The sequence below is a fragment of the Pholcus phalangioides genome, unplaced genomic scaffold (genome assembly GCF_987345545.1).
Source record: "Pholcus phalangioides strain wild (caught in Gottingen) unplaced genomic scaffold, Ppha-v1.0 ptg000007l_1, whole genome shotgun sequence".
Lineage (NCBI taxonomy): Eukaryota > Metazoa > Arthropoda > Arachnida > Araneae > Pholcidae > Pholcus > Pholcus phalangioides.
The window spans coordinates 26,307,508-26,328,643 of NW_028301600.1; the positions used below are offsets into that span (position 1 = coordinate 26,307,508).

The window sequence follows — 21,136 nt, forward strand, 5'->3', positions numbered from 1 at the left end:
TGGTTGGAATCCTGGGGCCAAAAAGATTTTGAACACTCTCACAACTATAAGTTATTGACTAATTAATTTAATTTCAGGTTAGATACAGTTTCAGATCCTAAATGGAAAATTAGGTGTAGTTTATGAAAAAAAATTGTGTGCTTATTTTACAGAAAACTTTTTATTCCAGTACTTTTTTATTCAATAGAGAGAGAGGTAACTTTCAGAAATTTTTTTTTCCCAAACCACAATAAAGTTTTTCAGAAAGTTTGATGCGAAAAATACCACATAAATTTATCTATATTATCTTCTTAAACTTTAAGAAAAATCTAATGATAGCAAGAGATTTTTTCTAGTCCTACTAATTTTTTGTTCAATATGCGATAAGCATAAAATAATAAAAATACAAAAATGAAAAAAAACTTACTGAAACACTTTCCCAGATTCTGAATGGAAAAAACCAAAGCTTTCAAGCTGTTTCATAATTTTGTCTTTCAAAATACTCAAGTTCTCTTGCCGACCGCCCCTACACATTGCATGGTAATCAAATGCAATATAAGAAATCTGTTTGTTATACCTTGACACCTTGTGATGATTCTAAAGAATGAAAAGCTAATAAATAACAAAATTAAAAAACAAATTTTTTCAAAGTAAAACATGTTTTGCTTTATTATTTTTCCTTTTTTTTACTGAAGCTTTTTTTTTTATGCAATTAGAAAATATTAATATCTAGATAGCATTGATTAGAGTAAAATACAGGAAGTTCCTCTGTTCAGCTTAAACTATTCGCCAGAAGATTATGAAACTATAAGAACATCTTAATGAGTAAATGGGGAGAATTTTGAATAACTTTTAACACTAGACCACTTTTCAGATTTTGATCACCATTTGCAAGAAGAATGACCTTTTGGAGCAAAAACAAAATTTTAAGTCATTTCATTGATTTTTATATAAAAACTACTTCTACCTATAACTACCGAGCAGTCATTTTGATCGCTGTTGAAAATTTTGTTGCTTATATATAACCAGATTTTAAATATACTATGAATGCATTTTCTCTTCTAAAACTAGAGTACAGAATTGTTAATGTTTTGTTACATTTCAAGCATAAGCAAACATACAGGATATACCAGAAATAGTACAACATCAGAGTATCGTGATATATTGGCAAAAAATTTATCACTTCCGTTACATGAAAAAATTACAAGAGAAACAAACACAATGCAAACATGTATTGATCATGGTTTTTTATAGATCAAAACAAAACTCTGCACAGGAATTTACAGTTTTCAAAACCAAGATTACTGATCACTATCCGGTATTAGGATACATAGACTTTCTGTAAAAAAAAGGAACAGTATTGGAGAGGAAAGTAAATTATTAATTACAAAAAGTTCGAAACTTTTATCTCGACATTGAATCTCAAAAATATTGTAGAAGATAATTGTGACCAAAACAAATACAAACACTTAATGGATATTTTAACACAGAACTCAAACTTATGGACTAAGACTCTGAAACATAACCCAAAAAAGAATTAAAAAACTGTATCAATGAAGACATATTAAAAAGAATTATAAAGAAAAACTCTACAGAAAACACAAAAAAAATCCTCTTATAATCTCATACAAATCAGAACACAAAGAATATGATACAAATTTAAAAGAATATATTAAAAAAATTAAACAGGAGTATATTAAAGATAACTTTAAAAAAACTGGAAAATAAACAACTACAATGGAAATACATTAATGAAAATATATTGAACAACAACATTGGACATAAGACACTGCCAAAATGTCAGGATCCTATGGACTTGGCCAATAACTTCAATGATGGCTTCATTACTAGGAATTTAGACACTAACCAATAAAATAGGTTTTACAGCTACTGTATGGAAGAAAATAATACAATAACTAGTTCAACCAACTCTATGTATTGTACTGATATAGATCAAGAAGAATTGAAATAAGTAATAAGGGACCTAAAGGAAAATAAAGTAAGTGGCTATGATGGACTAACCCCTAAAATGATTAAAATAATTTCAAAATACCACCTAAATACAACAGAAAAACTAATTGGTCATTCTATTTAGAATGGTATTTTTTATCAGGAATTAGAATACTCTCTTGTCCATCCCATATATAAAGCAGGAGATACAAATGATTTTATGAATTACAGACTGACAAGTATACTTCCAGTTTTTTCAAAAATAATGTTTGTGTGTATGATCTATGTGTATGTTTGTATTTATGTCTGTGTTTTTGTGCTTAGTTTATATAAATAAAAAAAATGATTAGCTAATTTCTAAAAGATGATAGAATGCATTTAAATTTTTTTTTCTTTTGTCTTAAAATAACTAATATTTGGTGGAAAATAGGACACAGAGGACAGAGGCAAGAGTACCCTTGAGTACAGCCAAGGAGGTGAATGACATTTTATTTTCGATCATGCATTTTGCAGCAGCAGACCCAGTTCGATACGTCAAAGGGTTGACTAAGTGAAAGTAACAGTTGCACAGTTACCTTAGATACCATATTATTGAACAGAACCATTATTTGGGCGCATTATACAATTATATGGTAAGTGACAAAATGGTTTGCCTGTTGCAACAATTTGAAAACAAAAGTAATAAAAAAATGCACTACAACACTTCACTGTCTTTCTATTAGTAAATTGAGTATTAGCTTCAAACATGAAATTTTATATTTCAGCTGGAAATATAAAACTGCTCCAGCTGGAATGGGGGCGAAGTGATGAGGACCATAAGTAGCACAGCCTTAAAGATTCAGGCCACTTGAACCCCAAGAATTTCTATGAATCATACCCTCTATAGTTCATGAATATATAAAACAATGCACATACCCTCCCCAGCATATTTCATTGAATACCTTTATATGCCAGATGTCTGGCATCCCTAGTAACCTTTATTGTTTTGCCTTATTTGAACTCCAGAGTAAGAAGGTGGGGTGTCACTAGGTTGTCATGGAAATTTTGAAATCAATTAATAATGCACAATATAAATTCTAAAAATGTAAACTCTTTGTAAAATGTAAACCGCAAAAAGTCTTTTCATGGGGTTGGGCTCCAGTGTTTGTCCCCAAAAAAAGCCCATACAACCCCATACAGCCGCTGTGGTGGTCGAGTGGTTATAGTGCCGGACTCGTGATGCGAGGATCCGGGTTCGAACCCCACAGTGGTGGTCGGCTGAGGTTGGTTTTCTGTGGTTCCCAACTTCAAGGCGCAAATGCGAGCCGATCTCCCCGTTAAAAAGTCTCGCCACAGAGAGCAACAGTCCTACAACGATAAATCATTCAACCATAACACTTCACTCATAGTTAGTAAAACTGGGGGCAGATGACAGCACTACACATAACAAGCATTACACAGAGACAAACTTTACATCAGGTTGCACTACACGTACACGCACATTCCCGCATGTACCGATTCGTTGGGGGAGGGGGGTTCCGCGGGGGGGAGGGGTGCATGTGTGGTGTAGCAGTAGTAGGTAGGGGCTCGGGAATCCATGATGTTCTTAAGTCAGCCACCTCGTTGGGCAATTTGCCTGTTGTGGCGTTGTATTTGTATTTGTATATTTCAAGACAGGCATCCCTGGTTCTTATGACACTTGTTTTAATCCAAAAATAAATCCATGTGTATCATGTATTTTTACAATAGCTGTAATTTTAACTGCTCTCTTAGAACTACAAAGATGAAAAATTCTGGTAGTTCTGGTGTTAAAAACTAAAAACCTCAACATAGCTTTTGGTGCTGAATCAAAAAAGAGATTCACCAGAAAAGCACCTTTTGTAAACTCAATGTCATATTTTTAGTGAAGAAATAAGAATATAAATGGTTCTGCTGAGAGATGTTTTGATAACCAGCCATGAAATTTGAGCAATTTGGTCACATGTTTGAATATAATTAGCAAGTGCACTAAAATTTGCACAAAGAACTCTCCAAGTGATGAAAGTTAGAACTGATTTTTTTTTTTTTTTTGCTGTTAATTTCTTTCCCATCTTTTTTTCCAAGACGCTTTTAAAGTTTCATAGTGTTTTGGTATATCAAGGGTTTAGACAACTCAGAACAGGGGAACTTAAATTATACACACCCTGTTTATCTCATCAATTCAATACATGAAAAATTATGACTGATAATAAAGAAAGTGCTCATCAATGAAAGATAGAGAAATTAATATTATTTCTTCCAATAGTTAGTTTGTTTGGATAGATTTTTTTTATATAAAAAAAAAATCGATTTTTTTTATATAAAAAAATCATCCGCACATTAATCATTAAATAATTTTCTATATCATTATCGATATAATTTTACGTTTTTTTGAACATTATCATATTTGTTTTTATCTAAATGAACTTCGCTTAAAAAACTTACCTGAAACATTCTGCTCAACATTGCTTCACTTTCTTTTGATCCAAGTAAATTTATGAGTACCTGGTCTCCATATCTCTCTGTGATTTGAGTTAGATGTCTGACAATGCAGGAGGAGAATAATATCAACAAACATAGACCATTTCATTGATCTTATATCACACAAAAGTAAAATTTTATATAGGAAAACATTATTTATCATTATTATAACATATTAACATATAACATTTATAATTAAAACAGTTTAAAATTAAATATATTTAAAATTATTTATTTATCTATATCTGTATTTCCCAAAGTGGACAATATTGCTCTCCCCTGGTGGGCGATAGAATGGTCCACGTGCGTGATAGAAACTATGATTATAACATAGGATCCTATGGGGATGCTTGAATTGGGGGGGGGGGGGGCAATGAGAGAAAAAATTTTCTGAAGAAGGGAAGATGGAACAAAAAGTTTGGGAAACTATGATCCATATTATACAATATACACACATGACTGAAAGTTAATGACAGAATGTGTTTTTACACATGTGGAGTAAACTATGCACGAATAATAACAAACATGATGTGACATGTGTATAATGTGTATTGCCTGAAAACAGGCAATACACTTCTCATTCATCTGCCTGGCTATTTAAACAGCCTCCTCCCCCAACTCATAGTGTCTTCTGCAAATACAAACAAAATGTCAATATAAATTTCATTCCCAAAACCATTATAGTGAAATAAAGTTATGAGGATTCAAGTAGGAGATATTGGTCGACTAAATAACATTCTTCTGTTTTTTTACTAAGCGCAAAAAGCAAATCAATCCCAGTGGGGAAAAAAATGGAAGAATAAAAAATTTACTGAAAAGTGATTTTTAATAAATCATTAGAGGGAAAAAATTCTCTTTCAAAACATTGTGTAATTTTCTGTGATGAATTTCATCACAGAAAATTAAAGTACAACTGGGAAAAATTTATATAATTTTTTTCAGGGTTTCATAGGTATGCTAATAATAAAGAACATAGTCAAAAATTTCTATCACCTATCAAATGCTGGTGCAGATGCTTCACTTCCTCTAGAAAGTTTCACTTTGTGAGAGCCAACCTAAAAAGAAAATAATGAGTTATTTTTTGGCATATAAGTTTCATTACAAATACAATTTATACAACACCTATACCTGCAAGCCGGGTTGCTCCCAGAATAATGGAATTGATCCTCTAATTTGAACATATGAACATATTTTGTTGTCAATGTAAATAACCTACAAATGGGAAAAAAAATTGTGTAAAATAATTAATCTACAAAGAACTTTTTCACATAAAAATTTCAAAAGTGTCTCCCAGCAGTAAATCATTTGTCAAAACGTGCATTGGTGTGGCTATCAGAAAAGGTTGCTATTTCTAATGTTTCAAGAGATATAACTCTCTCCAAAAAACTAGTGGCGATATAATATATGATATGTACATTAAATTATATTCATATAAAATGCATGTGTCACCTGTTCTGTTTCAACAAAATTAGCAACATTTCCATCATCATTTGTTCCTCTAACATTGAATCTGGTGCCAGCTCGTTCAGAACTAAGTCGTGAAATTATGCAACTTTTAGCTTGGAGATGCCCAACATATACAGTACGTATTTCTACTCCACCACACATCACTTTAAGAAGCCAATCATCTGACTTTATACCATCCCTGATAAAGCTTAGATGCAGACTACGATTCCTATGAATAGTTAGAAAATAGATACATCAATGTATAGAAAGAGTAAAATATAAGTAATTAAACCTTGGGAAATCAAAACTGACTTAATCACCAGTATCCCTTTGATTTTTACATCTTTCAACCACTCAAAAGTGCCAATTCAGAGCTGGTTACTTTTTAAAAAATGATTGTCACCTTTATTTAAAAATTATGAAAACTCTTTATACAGAATGCACAAGAAAGTCCCTTTATCCTGAAATAATTCGCAAACTGTTGGTCCTAGAAGCACACTTCTGATTGGAAAAAGTATCTGAATAATGTGTAGACCTAAGATACGTCATTCATTTTGCAAATGGCTATAATAGTAATTCAAATGAAAAAATTTATGCCAACTTTTTATTTCATCACCCTGTCCTAAAACACCCAATTAGAAAGTTGTGGCTTTGTCCCTCCTGAGGCCAACAAAAAACAAATCCATGTTTTTAAGTGCAATATTCATTTAGATATTTGAAACTAACTATACTAACTAACTACTTTAGTCAAAAGCAGTATACGGTTAGAAAACCCGTAGGATATGGACAGAGCCATCATGTGGTTAGTTAGTCAAAATGAGTACTTTTTCACCCTTTAACCAGGCCACAACCCTGGTGAAGTCTAAATCTATGTCTTATGTTATAAGTGAAATCTGATTCAAAATCTTAGTGCTTTGAGAAGCCAAATATATCATGGCATATTTACCAGTTTGCACCCATGGTGACCACTCATATATAGGTGTGGTGTTTTCTTTCAAAGCCAAACAGCAAACTACATGGTAATTGCCTATTCTTTTCAATATTTTCTGAAAACTCTGGAAAGTATATGCCATCCACAAACCACAAGTAATAGTATTCTGCACTCTAGAGAATAAAGTTATTAAATTTTACATAAAAAAGTACAGTATGCTCACCAAAAAAATCTATTATCAAGCTCAGATGAAAATGAAGATCGTTGTTCACATAATGTAAGATTCAGTGGTGCTTCTGGCATTGATGACCATGAAAAATAGAAAGTTCCAGAGTTAAGGACTTTCTTCACCTCTTGGATCCTTTCAACATCTACTTGATTATTACGTAGTGATATTATCGTTGTTTCAGTTATACGAAAAATTTCTGTATGTGCAATTTTTCCCACAGAGAGGCAGCTGCTAACTAGTAGCAAATAGCCAACATCACCATCAGCTGAAAAATAACATAGAAGTAAATATATGTTACCAATAAAATACATAATGTAACTTAATATTAACTTATTAGCACACTCAAAAAAAAATTTTTTTTTTGGACAGGACTGCATCATTCCACTTGTAGGTTGGATGTGCATACTTACAGCCATTTTTCTATTTAAATTTTATTTTTTTAGTAAAACATATCAAATTACTGGAGATGAGAAATTTGCAAAGCTATTATGTCAACGCAATTATATTTAATTATTGAATGACAATATTCAGAAAAAAACTAGATATATATACTGTATTATAGAAAGGGACACATACATCATACTCATATAAGGGTGATTCTCATGAAATTGGCCTAAATTGTGTCCCCAGAACTTTTTTTTATCACTTTCCATTTATATTCCAGTTTCTGAAATGTCACCACTCCATTCTAATTTTTTCATCATTAGAATTTTAAACTTTGCTTGAAAATTTTTTCATTTGTTAAGGAAATGTCCTTGTCCTGACTGTCAGCAGTCCATTTTTCACATTTTAAATTTATAACTTTCCATCCTAAAACCAAAATATATAATTTTTTTTCAATAATATATACTTTTAGAACCATTATATGTTCATATTTTTTATAATTTTAAATATTTTTTATCAATACTTTATAGCCAAATGAAAATTTTCCCCAGCTTTTTTTTCCATTCGCAACATCATTTGAAAAACATTGGTTCAAGTCCTACAGAGCCTTCTAGGTTGCCTTCTATCAAATTTTGTATTGAGAAGGTTGAAAAGAATGTAGCCATCGCCTGAACCTCGTTTTAAATCAACAAGAATCGTAAATTAATTCACAAATTAGTTGCCTTCTATCAAATTTTGTATTGAGAAGGTTGAAAAGAATGTAGCCATCGCCTGAACCTCCTTTTAAATCAACAAGAATCGTAAATTAATTCACAAATTAATTGTATTCAGGAAAAAAGAGGTGAGTGTTTTTATTAAATGTCCTTCCCCTGGCTTTTTTTTTTTTTGGAAAGAAATATATAATCGTAAATTACTTTAACTTTACCACATGTTTCAGTTCAGAGACGTGCATTATTTATGAAAAGCACATGGTTTCAACATGCTTAATTTTTATCAGTGTTGTAAAACATGTAAAAATGTCTTTCTCCTGGCATTAGGTAACCATAAAAAAGGTTCAATTATACAATCATAAGTTGGGGGGATAAAAAAAATTCAGATTTCTCGGTTGCAACATCAAGCTGCTGTAATGTTTCATCTAAAGACTGCTTTGAGAGCATCTCATGCTCTAGCAAAACAAAGAAAAATTAAAAACCTACATAAACTTGATGAAAAGGAAGCAAGAAACAAAAAAAGAAATAGAAATGGAATTGACAAAAAAATTATTCAGAATATCAGTGGCTGTGCAAGTTGAAAATGAGCTACCAAAATAGATGAAACATGATGCGATCGTCAAGCATGAATATCAAGTGCTGAAACAGGCAAAATGCCTCGTTGGATTTGCCTATCTTTTAGCATGGTTAAATTTAAATTAAATTCTTCACCATGAATTTTTAACTAACCTCATCGCTGGCTATATTTTGTTTATTAGCAGGTAAAGAAGTGCCACTAAGAATTATTTTTGTTGGAATTTTTTTTTATAAAATTTTTTTAATTTTTTGTCGAACTTTGTGAGAATTACCCATAAATGAAACAAATTATAAATAAAGTGTATGCAAGATAATTTTCTGCAAAAACTGCAATGATTTTTCACTGTATCCACATTGTCAAAAATGTCCATGAAACGTTGCACTGTACCAAGTCACTTCGTTGTATTATCATCTTTCTCGTGCAGCAAATTAAAAATGTCCACATCAGACATGTCATCACAAATCAGTACCATATCATCGATGTTGAGGAACATATCTACATTTGCCTCTACATAGCTCTACATTTTACTCATCTATAGTGGAATCGTCCAATGCTCCCAAATGATCTATACTTTGTACATTTTGATCACCAAAGAATTCATATATTTTGAAACAACTGACAATAGTTTGCATTATGAACTAGTGATTTATCACTAGGAGGCTGAATGCTATTTTTTAAATTCCCCTCATTCCCAAAAACTTTAACTCAAAGGAAGAAAGCTTCGAGTTATGGGAAAACTTTAACACCAAAATGTGAAAAACGTTCTAGTGCCAAGTAAAGACTTTGGAGTAAATAGATATTTGATTTATCACAAATTGACTGAATGTACTAGATTTTACCTCACAATCACAGCACAAAACTAGCCTTTTCATCAAACATGTATTTTTATGCTATTCAGAACTTTAACATATTGTAACAAATTTTGCATATTGCTATTTTTCGAACAATGTACAGAACTTTTGAATAGATTGGCTTATTTTTGAAAAGTTATTGCTATTTTTCTGACTTTTCATAATTTATGGAAACTAGCTTATTTTACAAGTTATTTTTCTCACCTAATTTCAAATGAAGAATTCCAAGACATCCATATACATCAGGTAGTCTCGTCAATTTTTTCTTCCACATCTCAGTTTGTTGTGTGGCTGAAATAAAGAATGCATGAAGGATGCAGTAATTCATAAATTTATAATAATTTATTAAATATAAGGCAAACAAAACGTAAAGGAACCTCCTATAACAGATGGTTATTTTTGTAACAGTTACATGGGACAAAGCTTCATCAAACTCACTATTAGCAGACACTCTCAATACCCGTGCAGTACAGATAAATTAAGCAACCAAAATTTCTTTAAGTTTTATGGGTCAACCCAGATAAAAGATTCCTTTCAGCAAAAAAATATATATATACACACACTATTGACATGTACAGGGTGGTCATAAAATAACTTTGCCATTATACAAGCCCCTAGTGGCAGCAAAAATAGTTGTTTCAAAGCATGCGATCAAGGATGTTAAAAAAATGAAACCCCAGCTCTTGCGGTTATGGTCACAGAGAAAAAATTTCGAAAAATTTGAACAATGACACCCACTTCTATGAAATTTTGTAAGTGTGATTACTAGTTTTGATAAAAGAAATATGTCTGGCTCCTAAAATATTTAGTTGGTACCTAGATTTTTTTATCGATTTGTCAAGCTCTGAAAAATGCTTTTGTGTTTTTATTTGTCAATTTACTTCATATTTATATCTTTACTCTTTGCAGTTTTATATGTTTTTGTTGTTAACTTCTTTTAAAAGTCAGTGTATTGTCAGGAGTGTTGTTTTGTTTATATCAGCTGTTCAATTACCATAGCTGTGTCTAACCCACCTGGCTGTATGCCTGTAAAGGCGGGACATATTGGATAGAATGCATGACCAAAAAATAACACAAAGATGCTGGAGTCAGCTGTAGGGTGAAACCAAGGGGTATCAAGCTTATATTATTTTTGCTCACAAATTTTTTTGGGACATAAAATAGCTGTCTCTCAATGTGTTCTACCATCTCATAAATTTTGGGCCTTCTTTTTTATACATATACTCTATATGAGATTCCTTATGGGGCAGCAGAACACAGTATTCTGTTTTTTTCAGAACAATCACCATTGGTGTACTTTATCAAATTGGTGAAATTAGAAAACTTTTTGCAGTGTAGCTACACATTCCTATTCATGCTTGTGATTTCATTGCAACCTTTCCTCAACTGTTAAAGTAATAACAAATATGGCTTTGCTGGTTTTTCCATCCCCAATTGGTAATCATCCTGATAACTTACTCTTTTAGGAACAAATTAAACTTGTAACTTAAGGGTAAAGGTAATACTGTAAAACAAACATCTTACATAGTTTCATTTTTTCAGATAGTCAACATTTTTAGTAATCAGAGGAGGGGTCAATCCAATTTTTTTCAGAATATTGAGATTCTGTAGTAGCTATTTTTAAACAACTTTGATGGGGAAAAAATATCATCTGGTGTATGTTGACCCAACAAACCTCAGTATATTGCTATAATGCAATTTGATACTGTTTTAATTTCAGAAAGAAGAGAATTAGATCAGCATGTTGCTACCTAGAACCAGGTGTGCCTAGAAATGCACATGTGATTATATGCATACATGTTTATTGGTAGATGCTGCCATCTTTTTTCATATTAGATTAATGTGGGCACGGTAGTTCAGGTCAATAAGATGCTTGCCTAAACTACCAAAAGATGTTTAGAGGTGTTGTGAGTTTGATACCAGATTCATCCTTGTCAGAAACTTTCCTGATGCAGAGGTACAACAGAAACGGTAACAACATGACAATAAAACAGAACAGAATGGACTGAGCATGACCTGGCTTTGTCACTTGCGCGATATAAAAAACATGACCACAGAAAAATATTGCTACTGTAGGGAGTCTCGCACCGAGGGGTTAACACACCAACCTCTGGGTGAGTACAAAAAGTAAAATGTTGAACATTGCTGTTCAGAATCAATAAAAAATTGTAGGTGCTGGTCCAACTAGCTCTTGTGTGCAGAAAATTACTGTGGTGTAACAACAAAGATCGAATTAGCAAAATATGATGTAATGTTGCCAAGGCAGGGTCGTCTTAAGGCATGGGTCCACCCGGGCAAGGCCCAGGGGCCTCAAGATAAGAGGGGCCTCACAAAAATGATATCTGGTTGAAAATTTTAAGAATTTGCCTTGTAAGGGCCTCAGAAAAATCACTTGGCCTGGAGGGGGGGAGGGCCCATGATGCTCTTACCAAGGATGCCCTGTACCAAGGATGTATTTTTTGAAAGTTGTGGGTTTGCCACTAGATGCAGTGTGACATTTTCAATAGAGAAGCCTACTCACATTAATGCTTTGAAGTTGGGAGACCACTAAAAATAATTTCAATCTATCCATACCATGTTGACATGGATCGAAACCCAGTCTCCTGGCACCTAGAGCTATATGGTACTTGGTCATCTGAGCTGAACAGGATTGAGACCAGCTCAAATTACTGAAAACTCAGATTACCTGAAAACTAATAAAAAATGACTTTTCGAGTAAGGATAGGTTATCTACTCTTTTTTATTATTTTGCCCTAAGTACAATGGCTTTATTCATTACACAACTGCCAAGATCCATGGACTCTACATAAGGGAGGCTGACAGGGGGCTCCAGCCCGAGACCTGATAGGAATGTTATTATCATTACTTTTTTTACACTATAAATTTACCAGGAGGGTGTATGAAAAATTCTGGTATGAGGATCCAACAGAGATTGGTCTAGGGATCAAAATTTCCGGCAAACTGAAATTACATTACTGGGAAAAATGAGACAAAACTTGTTCTTGGCAAAAACATTTCCCATTTAAAACATTTTTCCATTCAGTACAACTTATGTTCGTGGTCCTAACAATAAGCAATTCTCATTAAGATTTCCTGTTTAAAGTGTTTTCTTATTTACGTTTTTTATGACAATTTTTGAAAAATGTTATAAGCAGAATCCAATTTAGTTAACAGTTGGAGACACACATTTATATATTTACTAATAAATCAATCTATAAATTCCCTTCTGATTGATTTTACATTTCGTTAAAAAAATCTTAGTACTTTCAATATCTTCTGATCAAATTTAAAGCAAATTAGATTCTCTCTCTCTCCTCTCTCAGACACTTATCTTCTGATTCCCTATTCATACTTTGGTTTTCCTGGTAAAATGATTTTATTTTCCCTCCCTGATGGTTCACCATTCTGTTCTGTCGCCATTCAACTGCCACATATTTTAACACCTGAATATGGGAGCTATGTCAGATTTGTGTTGGAGAAACTTCACAGTGTGCTTATGTGTGTGTGCTCAGCATTTGGCGTGTTTTGTGTTCAGTAGGTGGTGCCATCTATCTCGCGCCGTAACTAGATACTTTCTCAAACGCGAGGGTGAATTTGGTGCTCCCCTCTAGTCCATGGCCCAGGACACTAGACCCACCTGTCCCTGTCCGTCCCAGTTGTTTATTAACGTGGAGGTGTGTCTGATCTTTCTGTCCCTCCCAGTTGCAGCTCTGCATCTATCTTCCAAACTGGTAATGCGTGCATTTGAATTAGTTTAATGTATGCATATTTGTGTTGCAGGTCTGTGTGATCGCCATGGCAATCAGAAGTTTTTTCCACAATATCTGGAAAGTTTTACAATTTGAACGGGCGTTCCAATCCTTTACGATTTAAAAAAAAGTGAGCATTTCGCAATATTGTAGGAACAAGATGAATTTATGCCGTATAGACGCTGTCTTTGAATATCGGCAGATAGCCGCAAAAGTATCATAATTTCCCATATGTAACCGGAAGGGAGAAAATCCGCAAAGGGAATAAAAAAAATTTGAAATTTGAAACTTCTGTACATGGCCTTTTATCCCTCATCTTATTCTTCAACAACCTGCATGCATATCAATACAGTACAGTGTACAAAGTAGTAAAACCAGTTTTTCATGGTTGCGTGATCATGATATATAGTGAAAAAAGAAAGGAAAAAAATTGGAGAGGTTTTTCCTCTCCGTTTTTTTCTTCTTAGAAGTAGGAAAGAACACATTCCGGAGGGCGCGTGAGCAAAATTTTTATGCTTCCTTTTTCGAAATTCCAGGTATTTGACGTGTTGTAACGCGTCAATGACATCTCTGCTCTACTATATTATAATAGGCCTATATAGGGCCATAATATGACATTATATATACTTCATTATATATATTATATACTTCTTATATTCAAAACCTATGATAATTTTAATCCTTACAAGAAATAAAAGTCTCAATATTTAAAATCAGCATAAACAGACAAAAAATATGATCAAGAATCAAACATGTTATCTTTGAAGGTTTAAACAAGAGTTTCATTTTAAAAATTGAAGTGAAAATCTTTTTGAATTTGTTACATAACATATGACTTATATACTCAATGGCTAATTACAGACAAAACTTTATTTTGTATTAGATTTAACTTTAACGAACTCATTTGTGTTCGAGCTCTCACCTGTTACACGAAATACTGTAACACCATCTGTATGGATGCTACGTGGTAGTAAATCATTGAAAAAGAGAAGAAATGATATTATGAAATCAAGACCTCTTATATGAAAGTCGTTTTCCCAATTTTGAACCCATCAAAACATATGTACTTAGATTTCTTTGTCTCATTTCATAACTGTTCAGAGAGATAATTACATTTACATGTGTATCACAAGTTTTGAATAAATGAAGTTAACAATTGGTCACTTTGTTGGGAACTTTATGTATCTGAATAAGAACTTGATCAATGTATTCTTATTTGCATACAAATATTGAATTTTAGTTATGCTTAAGAAAACTTACTCAACAACAAGGTGACACCATTGTCAATTAAGAGTGCATTGTTTTTGCCTCTCTGTTCAAGTAGAATGCTGTAGGAGTGTTCTTCGCTCGTTAAATGATAGACTCGAAAAGTTTTTCCTAAAGGCATGTTCTCCTTTAATCTTTAATATTAGAGTAACATTGGAGGTATGTCAGAGAAACTGAAACCGACAGAGGACAGCCTAAACACACAGGTCGAATACTGATGATGATGATGTTTAAGACGAAAAATTATTAGAAGATGAAAGCTCTTTAAGATGGCGCTGCTGTCAAATCCAATGAGGCTTTTTGATTAGACGTCATAATCATCATCAGCATCACTTTGAGGGGCAGGCACAGGATAATCCCCATAGCAATCAATGTTTAAATTGCCGATTTTACCCTAGAGCATAGTTTCCCAAACTTTTTGTTCCATCGCCCCCTTTTCCAATTTCTTTACCCTTCTCATCGCCCCCCAGCTCAATCGAATACATAGGATCCTATCTTATACTCGTAACTTCTATCGCCCCCTTGGACCATTTCATCGCCCACCAGGGGGCGATATTGCCCATTTTGGGAAACACTGCCCTAGAGAGAGAGAAATGTGGAAATTTATAATGGGGGTTTTTACGCCACATCAATAATTTGAAAAATTGAATTGAATTCTGGGTTTTCGAAATATTGAGTTCTCTTAGAGATACGAAGCCCAGAAAATTAAATATAAAATAATTAGCCGGACCTGTTATTGAGTTAGATATTCATGCAATAACAATGATTTCAACTTTTTATTTATATCTTCTCAAGCCCAAAAATGAAAATTAAGGTCTCCGTTTGTCTTATAATATCCAACTACATCTCAATCCATATAGTTTAGGATGTTTTGAAATTAATTATGGGCCCATAAATTACATTGAAGAAATTCCGCGCTTTAATCAAGCATTTTTTTTTTGAAGCAAATACAGGCAGATCGATAACTTGAACTTTAAGAAAATTTTCGAAATATCTAGCTCTCATCAAAAAGAAAAAAAACGATTCATTTTTTTAAATTTAAATTTGTGTCTTTCATGAGTCGGAAAGGTTACCATGTCTACGGGTTGTATGTCCCTCAAAGAAAGAGAAAATATCACGTGATCCAAAGAGCCCTCAGTATCAGTCTAAAGCAGGGGTTCTGTGGGTCGCGCTTGCCCATTACTTCCCAGAGATACACTGAAGTTTAAAAAATTCGATTTGAAATTAGTCATTTATTCAAATATTATGTGCCATTTATATGAAAAGAGAAGCGCAGAAAAAGACAATTTGCCATCGATATGGAAAGAAAAACACAAAAGTTGGAATCAAAACATAGATGTAAAAAAGCCTCAGCTCTCACTTTTTTGTTTTTGTTTTAGATCTTTTTTAATTTTTGAGGGATTCGAACCTGGATCATTCTCGCACTCACTCTCACTTTTTTGTTTTAGATCTTTTTTGATTTTTGAGGGATTGGAACCTGAATCATTCTCGCATGATAAAATATAAAGGTTGGGTGAATGCTATCAAAATGAAGTCTGAAAAAATTAACCCATTGACGCCGGTTGGCAAGAAAATTTGCCATTCCAAATTGTAATTTTTTTCGTTACCAATAAATGGGGCGAGTGGTTCCACACTCAGTGTTCTTTTTCTTTTTAAAAATCAAAGTCGTCTTTAATGGGTTGAAGCAAGAAAAGCAGTTGGAGGAATTGTCTTGTCAGTGAAAGCAGCAGTCGCATAAATAGAAGTGCTACCAGGTAAAAAAATCAGACCAAATTTCGTAATGAAATAAATTAAAAAATTCTAATCAGTTGTGATAATCCGCTGACAAGTGTATCAAGTACGAATCCGAATTGACAAGGAAAGGAAACTATGTTCCCCAAACACTTGTATGAAGAAAACAAGGGGAAAAAACTTCCAGGGATTTTCCTACTGACGAACCACCTACGAGAACCACCTAATATAGTGACGTCACAGATACGCGTTGACTGGCCTTGTATCTCTAGGAGGTAATGGCTCGCCCTTCCCACAAGAATGGGGCTGACAAGGCTCCAGTTCCAGCGCAGGGCCTTGAACAATGCTTTTTTTTTTTTCACCCTATAAAGTTACTATACAGGGGCTCGTGAAAAATCTGACATGGGCTGTTCCAAAAACCCCATCCTAGGAAACCTGCTGCAGGATATGGAAGCCGTGAGGTTCGCAATCTAAACTTGGATCACAGGAGCTTCCGAGATAGGTAGTAAAATTCACTTGCAGCCAGTATTTCACTTTACAGCCACTTACATCTGCGGTTCCTAACTTCAAAGGGGCCGTTCAAGTATTAGGTAAGCAAATTTTTACCCATTTTTGACCCCCTCCCCTCTCCTTGTCAGCAAAAGTAAGCAAAATGCTGACCCCCTTCCCCCCCCCCTTGTCAGCAAAATTTCGTCATCAGCTCTGCTCCTCTGAAACCTAACGCATATTGGTGGGATCAGAGACGTACACGGGGGGGGGGGGGATCGTGCCCCTTTCCCACGATCAAAAATTTATTTTTTTAATGAAAAAAAAATTTTAATTGAAATTTCGGAAGAAAATATCTTTATATGTTAAAATATCTTTAACATATATATTATCTAAGAAAATATTTTTATCAATTTCTGTTAATTTCAATGTTATTTGAAGGCTATGAACTCAAAATTTATCTTTAATAAATTCATTGCGACCCACCCTCTAAGCAATATAATGATAAATCACATAAAGGTCCTTGGCCCGTGGACCAAATACGGACCTGGGGTTACCTGATGTGGCCTGCTCTCTTCAAACCTAATTTTGTAAAAATGAACCAAGCGGCACATTTACAGATCACTTAAGTGTTCCGTGGTACAATTCCAGAACATTTAAGCAGCCCGCGGCTTATTTTCAGATCATTTAAATGACCCGGGACACAGTTCCAGAACACTTAAGCTATCCGTGACACATTTAGAGATCCTTCGAGTGACATGTGACGTACTTTTAGAGCACTTAGGTGGCCCCCAGTGCGGCTCTACATCACTCAAATTACCCGCGGCACATTCTCAGATTATTTAAGTGATGCGTGGCACAGTTCCAGAACACTTAAGCAGACGGACACATTTCCAGATCACTTGGATCCGCGAAACATTTAGAGATCACCAAAGTGATTTTATAGGGCACTTATCAATAAAGGGGATGTTACTTCAAGTGCCCACAAACTTTCGAAAGGTTTTTCTCGTTTTTGGCGCACCGGATAAGATGCCATTAAAAATATTTCATATTTGAATAAAGGGTGGTTGAGGACGTAAGCATTATCTAAATCCCCTCCCCCCTTGTTATCAAAAGTCAGCAAATCGAAAACCCCCTCCCTCCCCTCCCAATCGATGATGACGTCATACTTGAACGGCCCCAAATCGCGAATGCGAGCCGATCTCCCCCTTTAAAAAGTCTCGCCAGCATTAGCTACAGACCTACAAACAGTACAAATGTAATTCAATCATAACACATTACTCACTTCACTTCTGAAATATAGATGGCAGCACTGAAAAATCAAACACAACACTACATACGCACTCAGACTTGTTAGGTACACACACAGTTACACTTCCGGCACAACTCACTAGATAAGTGTGTATCTAGTGATCACTAGTTGTGCTCGGTTTGAAAAAAAAAAAGAAAGCCACTTACAGTCAGGGGCCTTCTGAGAAGGGTCACACAAATCCACTTACAGCTAGGAATTCTCGAGCTATAGGTCACACGACGAAAAGCGCAGGAGTTTTTTAGATGAGTCGTACAAATCCACTTACATTCTTGTTATCCTTGGCGTACGCAAAGGGAGGGGGGGGGGGGTTGGCGTTCTAACCGCCCTCGCGCCGGGATAATAGTGTTATTTTCCAGGAAAAAACGTAACCCCTCTTCAGAAGAAAAAAAAAATTGAAACCCCCCGCCAAAAAATACTGCGTCCGCCTATGCTTGTTATAAATGCACTTATTGTGTCACTGGTTTCATTAACTTCGAAAAACAAACAATCCCATGGTCGTGAAGTTGATCTCGTTGGTGATTTTGGGTCGCAACTGAAAAAGAGTAAGAACGCAAGTGTGTAGTTTCACAGACGACAACTTTTGTTTTTTCCTGCACATGCGCATTATAAAGATTATTTGTTTCTAGTTAGGTTCTTTATACAGGGATATTCGAGCGCATTGTGCATGCGCGTAACAACATTTTAACTTTCAAGCGGCTTTGCCTTTGGAGAACAGGCGGCTTTGCCTTCGGAGAGCAGCCAGCCATTTGTGAGTGACTGCCCCAGTAGCACAACGACATAGTACAATATCTGGACCATATCGTTACATATCGAAATGTCAGAGTCATAACTATGATACATAGAACGATCTGGCCTATATGGTGCAAATTATTTTTGATATTAATTGATCAAGTCTTTAATTTTTCAGTCGAATATGTATTTGATTCCATGTGAATAATCTTTACTTTAAACTACAACAACTTATGACAATAAATTATTTTAATATGGTTTGAAATACACAGATCTATATCGTGAACTTGACAAAGATATATATCAGAGATATATGCTGATATATCAACATATTGTGTGCCTTCAAATAAAAATATTGCTTTCAAAATAAAAATTTGGAGAAAATTTAAAGTCAACAAAACCTGTAAGGTTTTGGAGACCATAGCTACAGAGGGACATAGACTTGGTTGAAGGGGTGCAGAGAAGAGCTACGCGTGTTCTTATTGGCACACAGGGCTTGAATTATGAAGAGAGACTTCATTTTTTGAATATGTTTACATTGGATGAACGCAGGTGACGAGGAGATATGATAGAAGTGTTCAAAATTTTGAATGGGATGGATAGGATGGACCATGAACTTTTAGTACACCGCCAATCGACTGCTTTTACAAGGGGACATCAGTATCGATTGGTGAGGGACAATGCAAGGCTATGGTGTCGCAGGGAATTTTTCTCTAATAGCGTTGTTAATAAATGGAATAGCTTACCCCCGGAGGTAGTAAATTGTAACACAATTGACACGTTTAAAAAGAAATACGATAAACATGTTGGGGTAAATCGAGAAGCTATCCATTCTTAGAATAAGACAACCATAAGTATTCTTTATGGGCATTGTATAATATTTTATCACGTGTATATATTGTTTATAATTTTTATTAATTGCATTTTTAATTGGGTTGCTGTATTTTTGAAATATATGACATCCATATTTTTATGGGCATCTTTTTCTCAGCCACCTCGTTGGGCATTTTGCCGGTTTTGGCGTTGTTTTTGTATTTGTATTTGTATGACCTCATTGGTGCAACCCTGACCCACCCGAAGGTATACAGGTTTTTTTAGTAAATGAGACGCTGTTGTCCTGCCTAGTATGATACTTGGCAGGGCGAAACCGGAATAATCCCCGATTCGAGTGCCAAAGAGGTCTGATTCCAGGTGGGTGCCACGCCTGCCACCCCTCTTAATGTCGTCGCCAGTCGTCGGGTATATACTGGACTCTCTACAGGAGGGGGAAGGGGTGCGTTGCATTGTTTTTAATTATTGGGGAGGGAGACCAGCCCTCTCGCAAAATTTATTAGAGGCTCAAGTAGCGGGTTATGGTGCATATAGCAAAAGTATTTTTCTTCCACATGAAAAGGATGAGGCAGCTCCTGAGTCCCTTCTTGTGCTTTGAATATATTATAGGGAATTACAGTATATGTATAATACTTTCCTATAGTATACTGTAATTTTATAATAATTTATAAAATTACCTAAAATTTATTAAAATATACAAAAAATTAAAATGTTACTTTGATAAATTTTTCATAAAAATATACGACATTAATATTGAGAATTAAAAAAAAATTAAAAGTCATTAAAAAATGAAAGCAAGATTAAAAATTCATCGCAAAAGACATTTTAAACAAACATTCAGTCGCTTTCATTACGCACATGAGCACTTCACCCAGATACCCCTGTATAAAGAAGCTAATTAGAGACAGAAATAATCTTTGTAATGCGCATGCGCTCCAAGAAAGGACATGAGTAGCCGTCTGTGAAACTATAGTCCGTTTCAGGTTAACTTTGCAGTGAAGGGGAAGCTATGAGGGAACCGCATCACTTGTTGCTACGGCAACAAAAGCCTTAACCAATGTATCGATGCCCCGCCTCGGTAAGTTATGGCCGATTCTCGTCAATCTTACTGAGGAAAAATCTTTTTTTACGTATAACGTAATGCGTGTAAAAAAATTGCACAGTAAGTCAGTAATAATTATAGAATGAAAAGAAAACCCCCCACTTTCGTAATTAAAGTGAGGTTTTTAAAATCATTTGTTATTTATGTTTTTTTTTAAATTGAAAAGTGTTTTAAAATTTAGAAAAAATAACTATCTTATATCAGAGCGTCACCTACTCTTTATTGATGTGCCGTAAGTAACACTAAATATTTTCAAAAACATAGTAATATTTTTCTGCAATATTTTCCTTTCCTCAGTTGGACTTTATTTATAAAAAAAATACTACGCAATAATAATGAAAGCAATGTATAATTTTAAAATACCGTATATTAACTATGGCTCTAAAAAACTCGGG

General features: G+C 34.2%; 1 protein-coding gene across 1 annotated transcript in view; it reads right to left on the reverse strand.

Moving 5' to 3' along the window:
• Positions 1-14,754, reverse strand: part of Synj (synaptojanin) — a 50,365-nt gene extending 35,611 nt beyond the window's left edge. The window contains exons 1-8 of the mRNA XM_089232921.1: positions 14,545-14,754; positions 9,740-9,826; positions 7,008-7,278; positions 5,857-6,082; positions 5,536-5,619; positions 5,401-5,462; positions 4,372-4,468; positions 407-576 (exon numbers count right to left, since the gene is read on the reverse strand). Of these exons, the coding sequence (XP_089089047.1) occupies positions 407-576; positions 4,372-4,468; positions 5,401-5,462; positions 5,536-5,619; positions 5,857-6,082; positions 7,008-7,278; positions 9,740-9,826; positions 14,545-14,671 (1,124 nt within the window). The 5' untranslated portion in view covers positions 14,672-14,754. The remainder of the gene's footprint in view (positions 1-406; positions 577-4,371; positions 4,469-5,400; positions 5,463-5,535; positions 5,620-5,856; positions 6,083-7,007; positions 7,279-9,739; positions 9,827-14,544) is intronic.
• Positions 14,755-21,136: the final 6,382 nt, after the last annotated feature.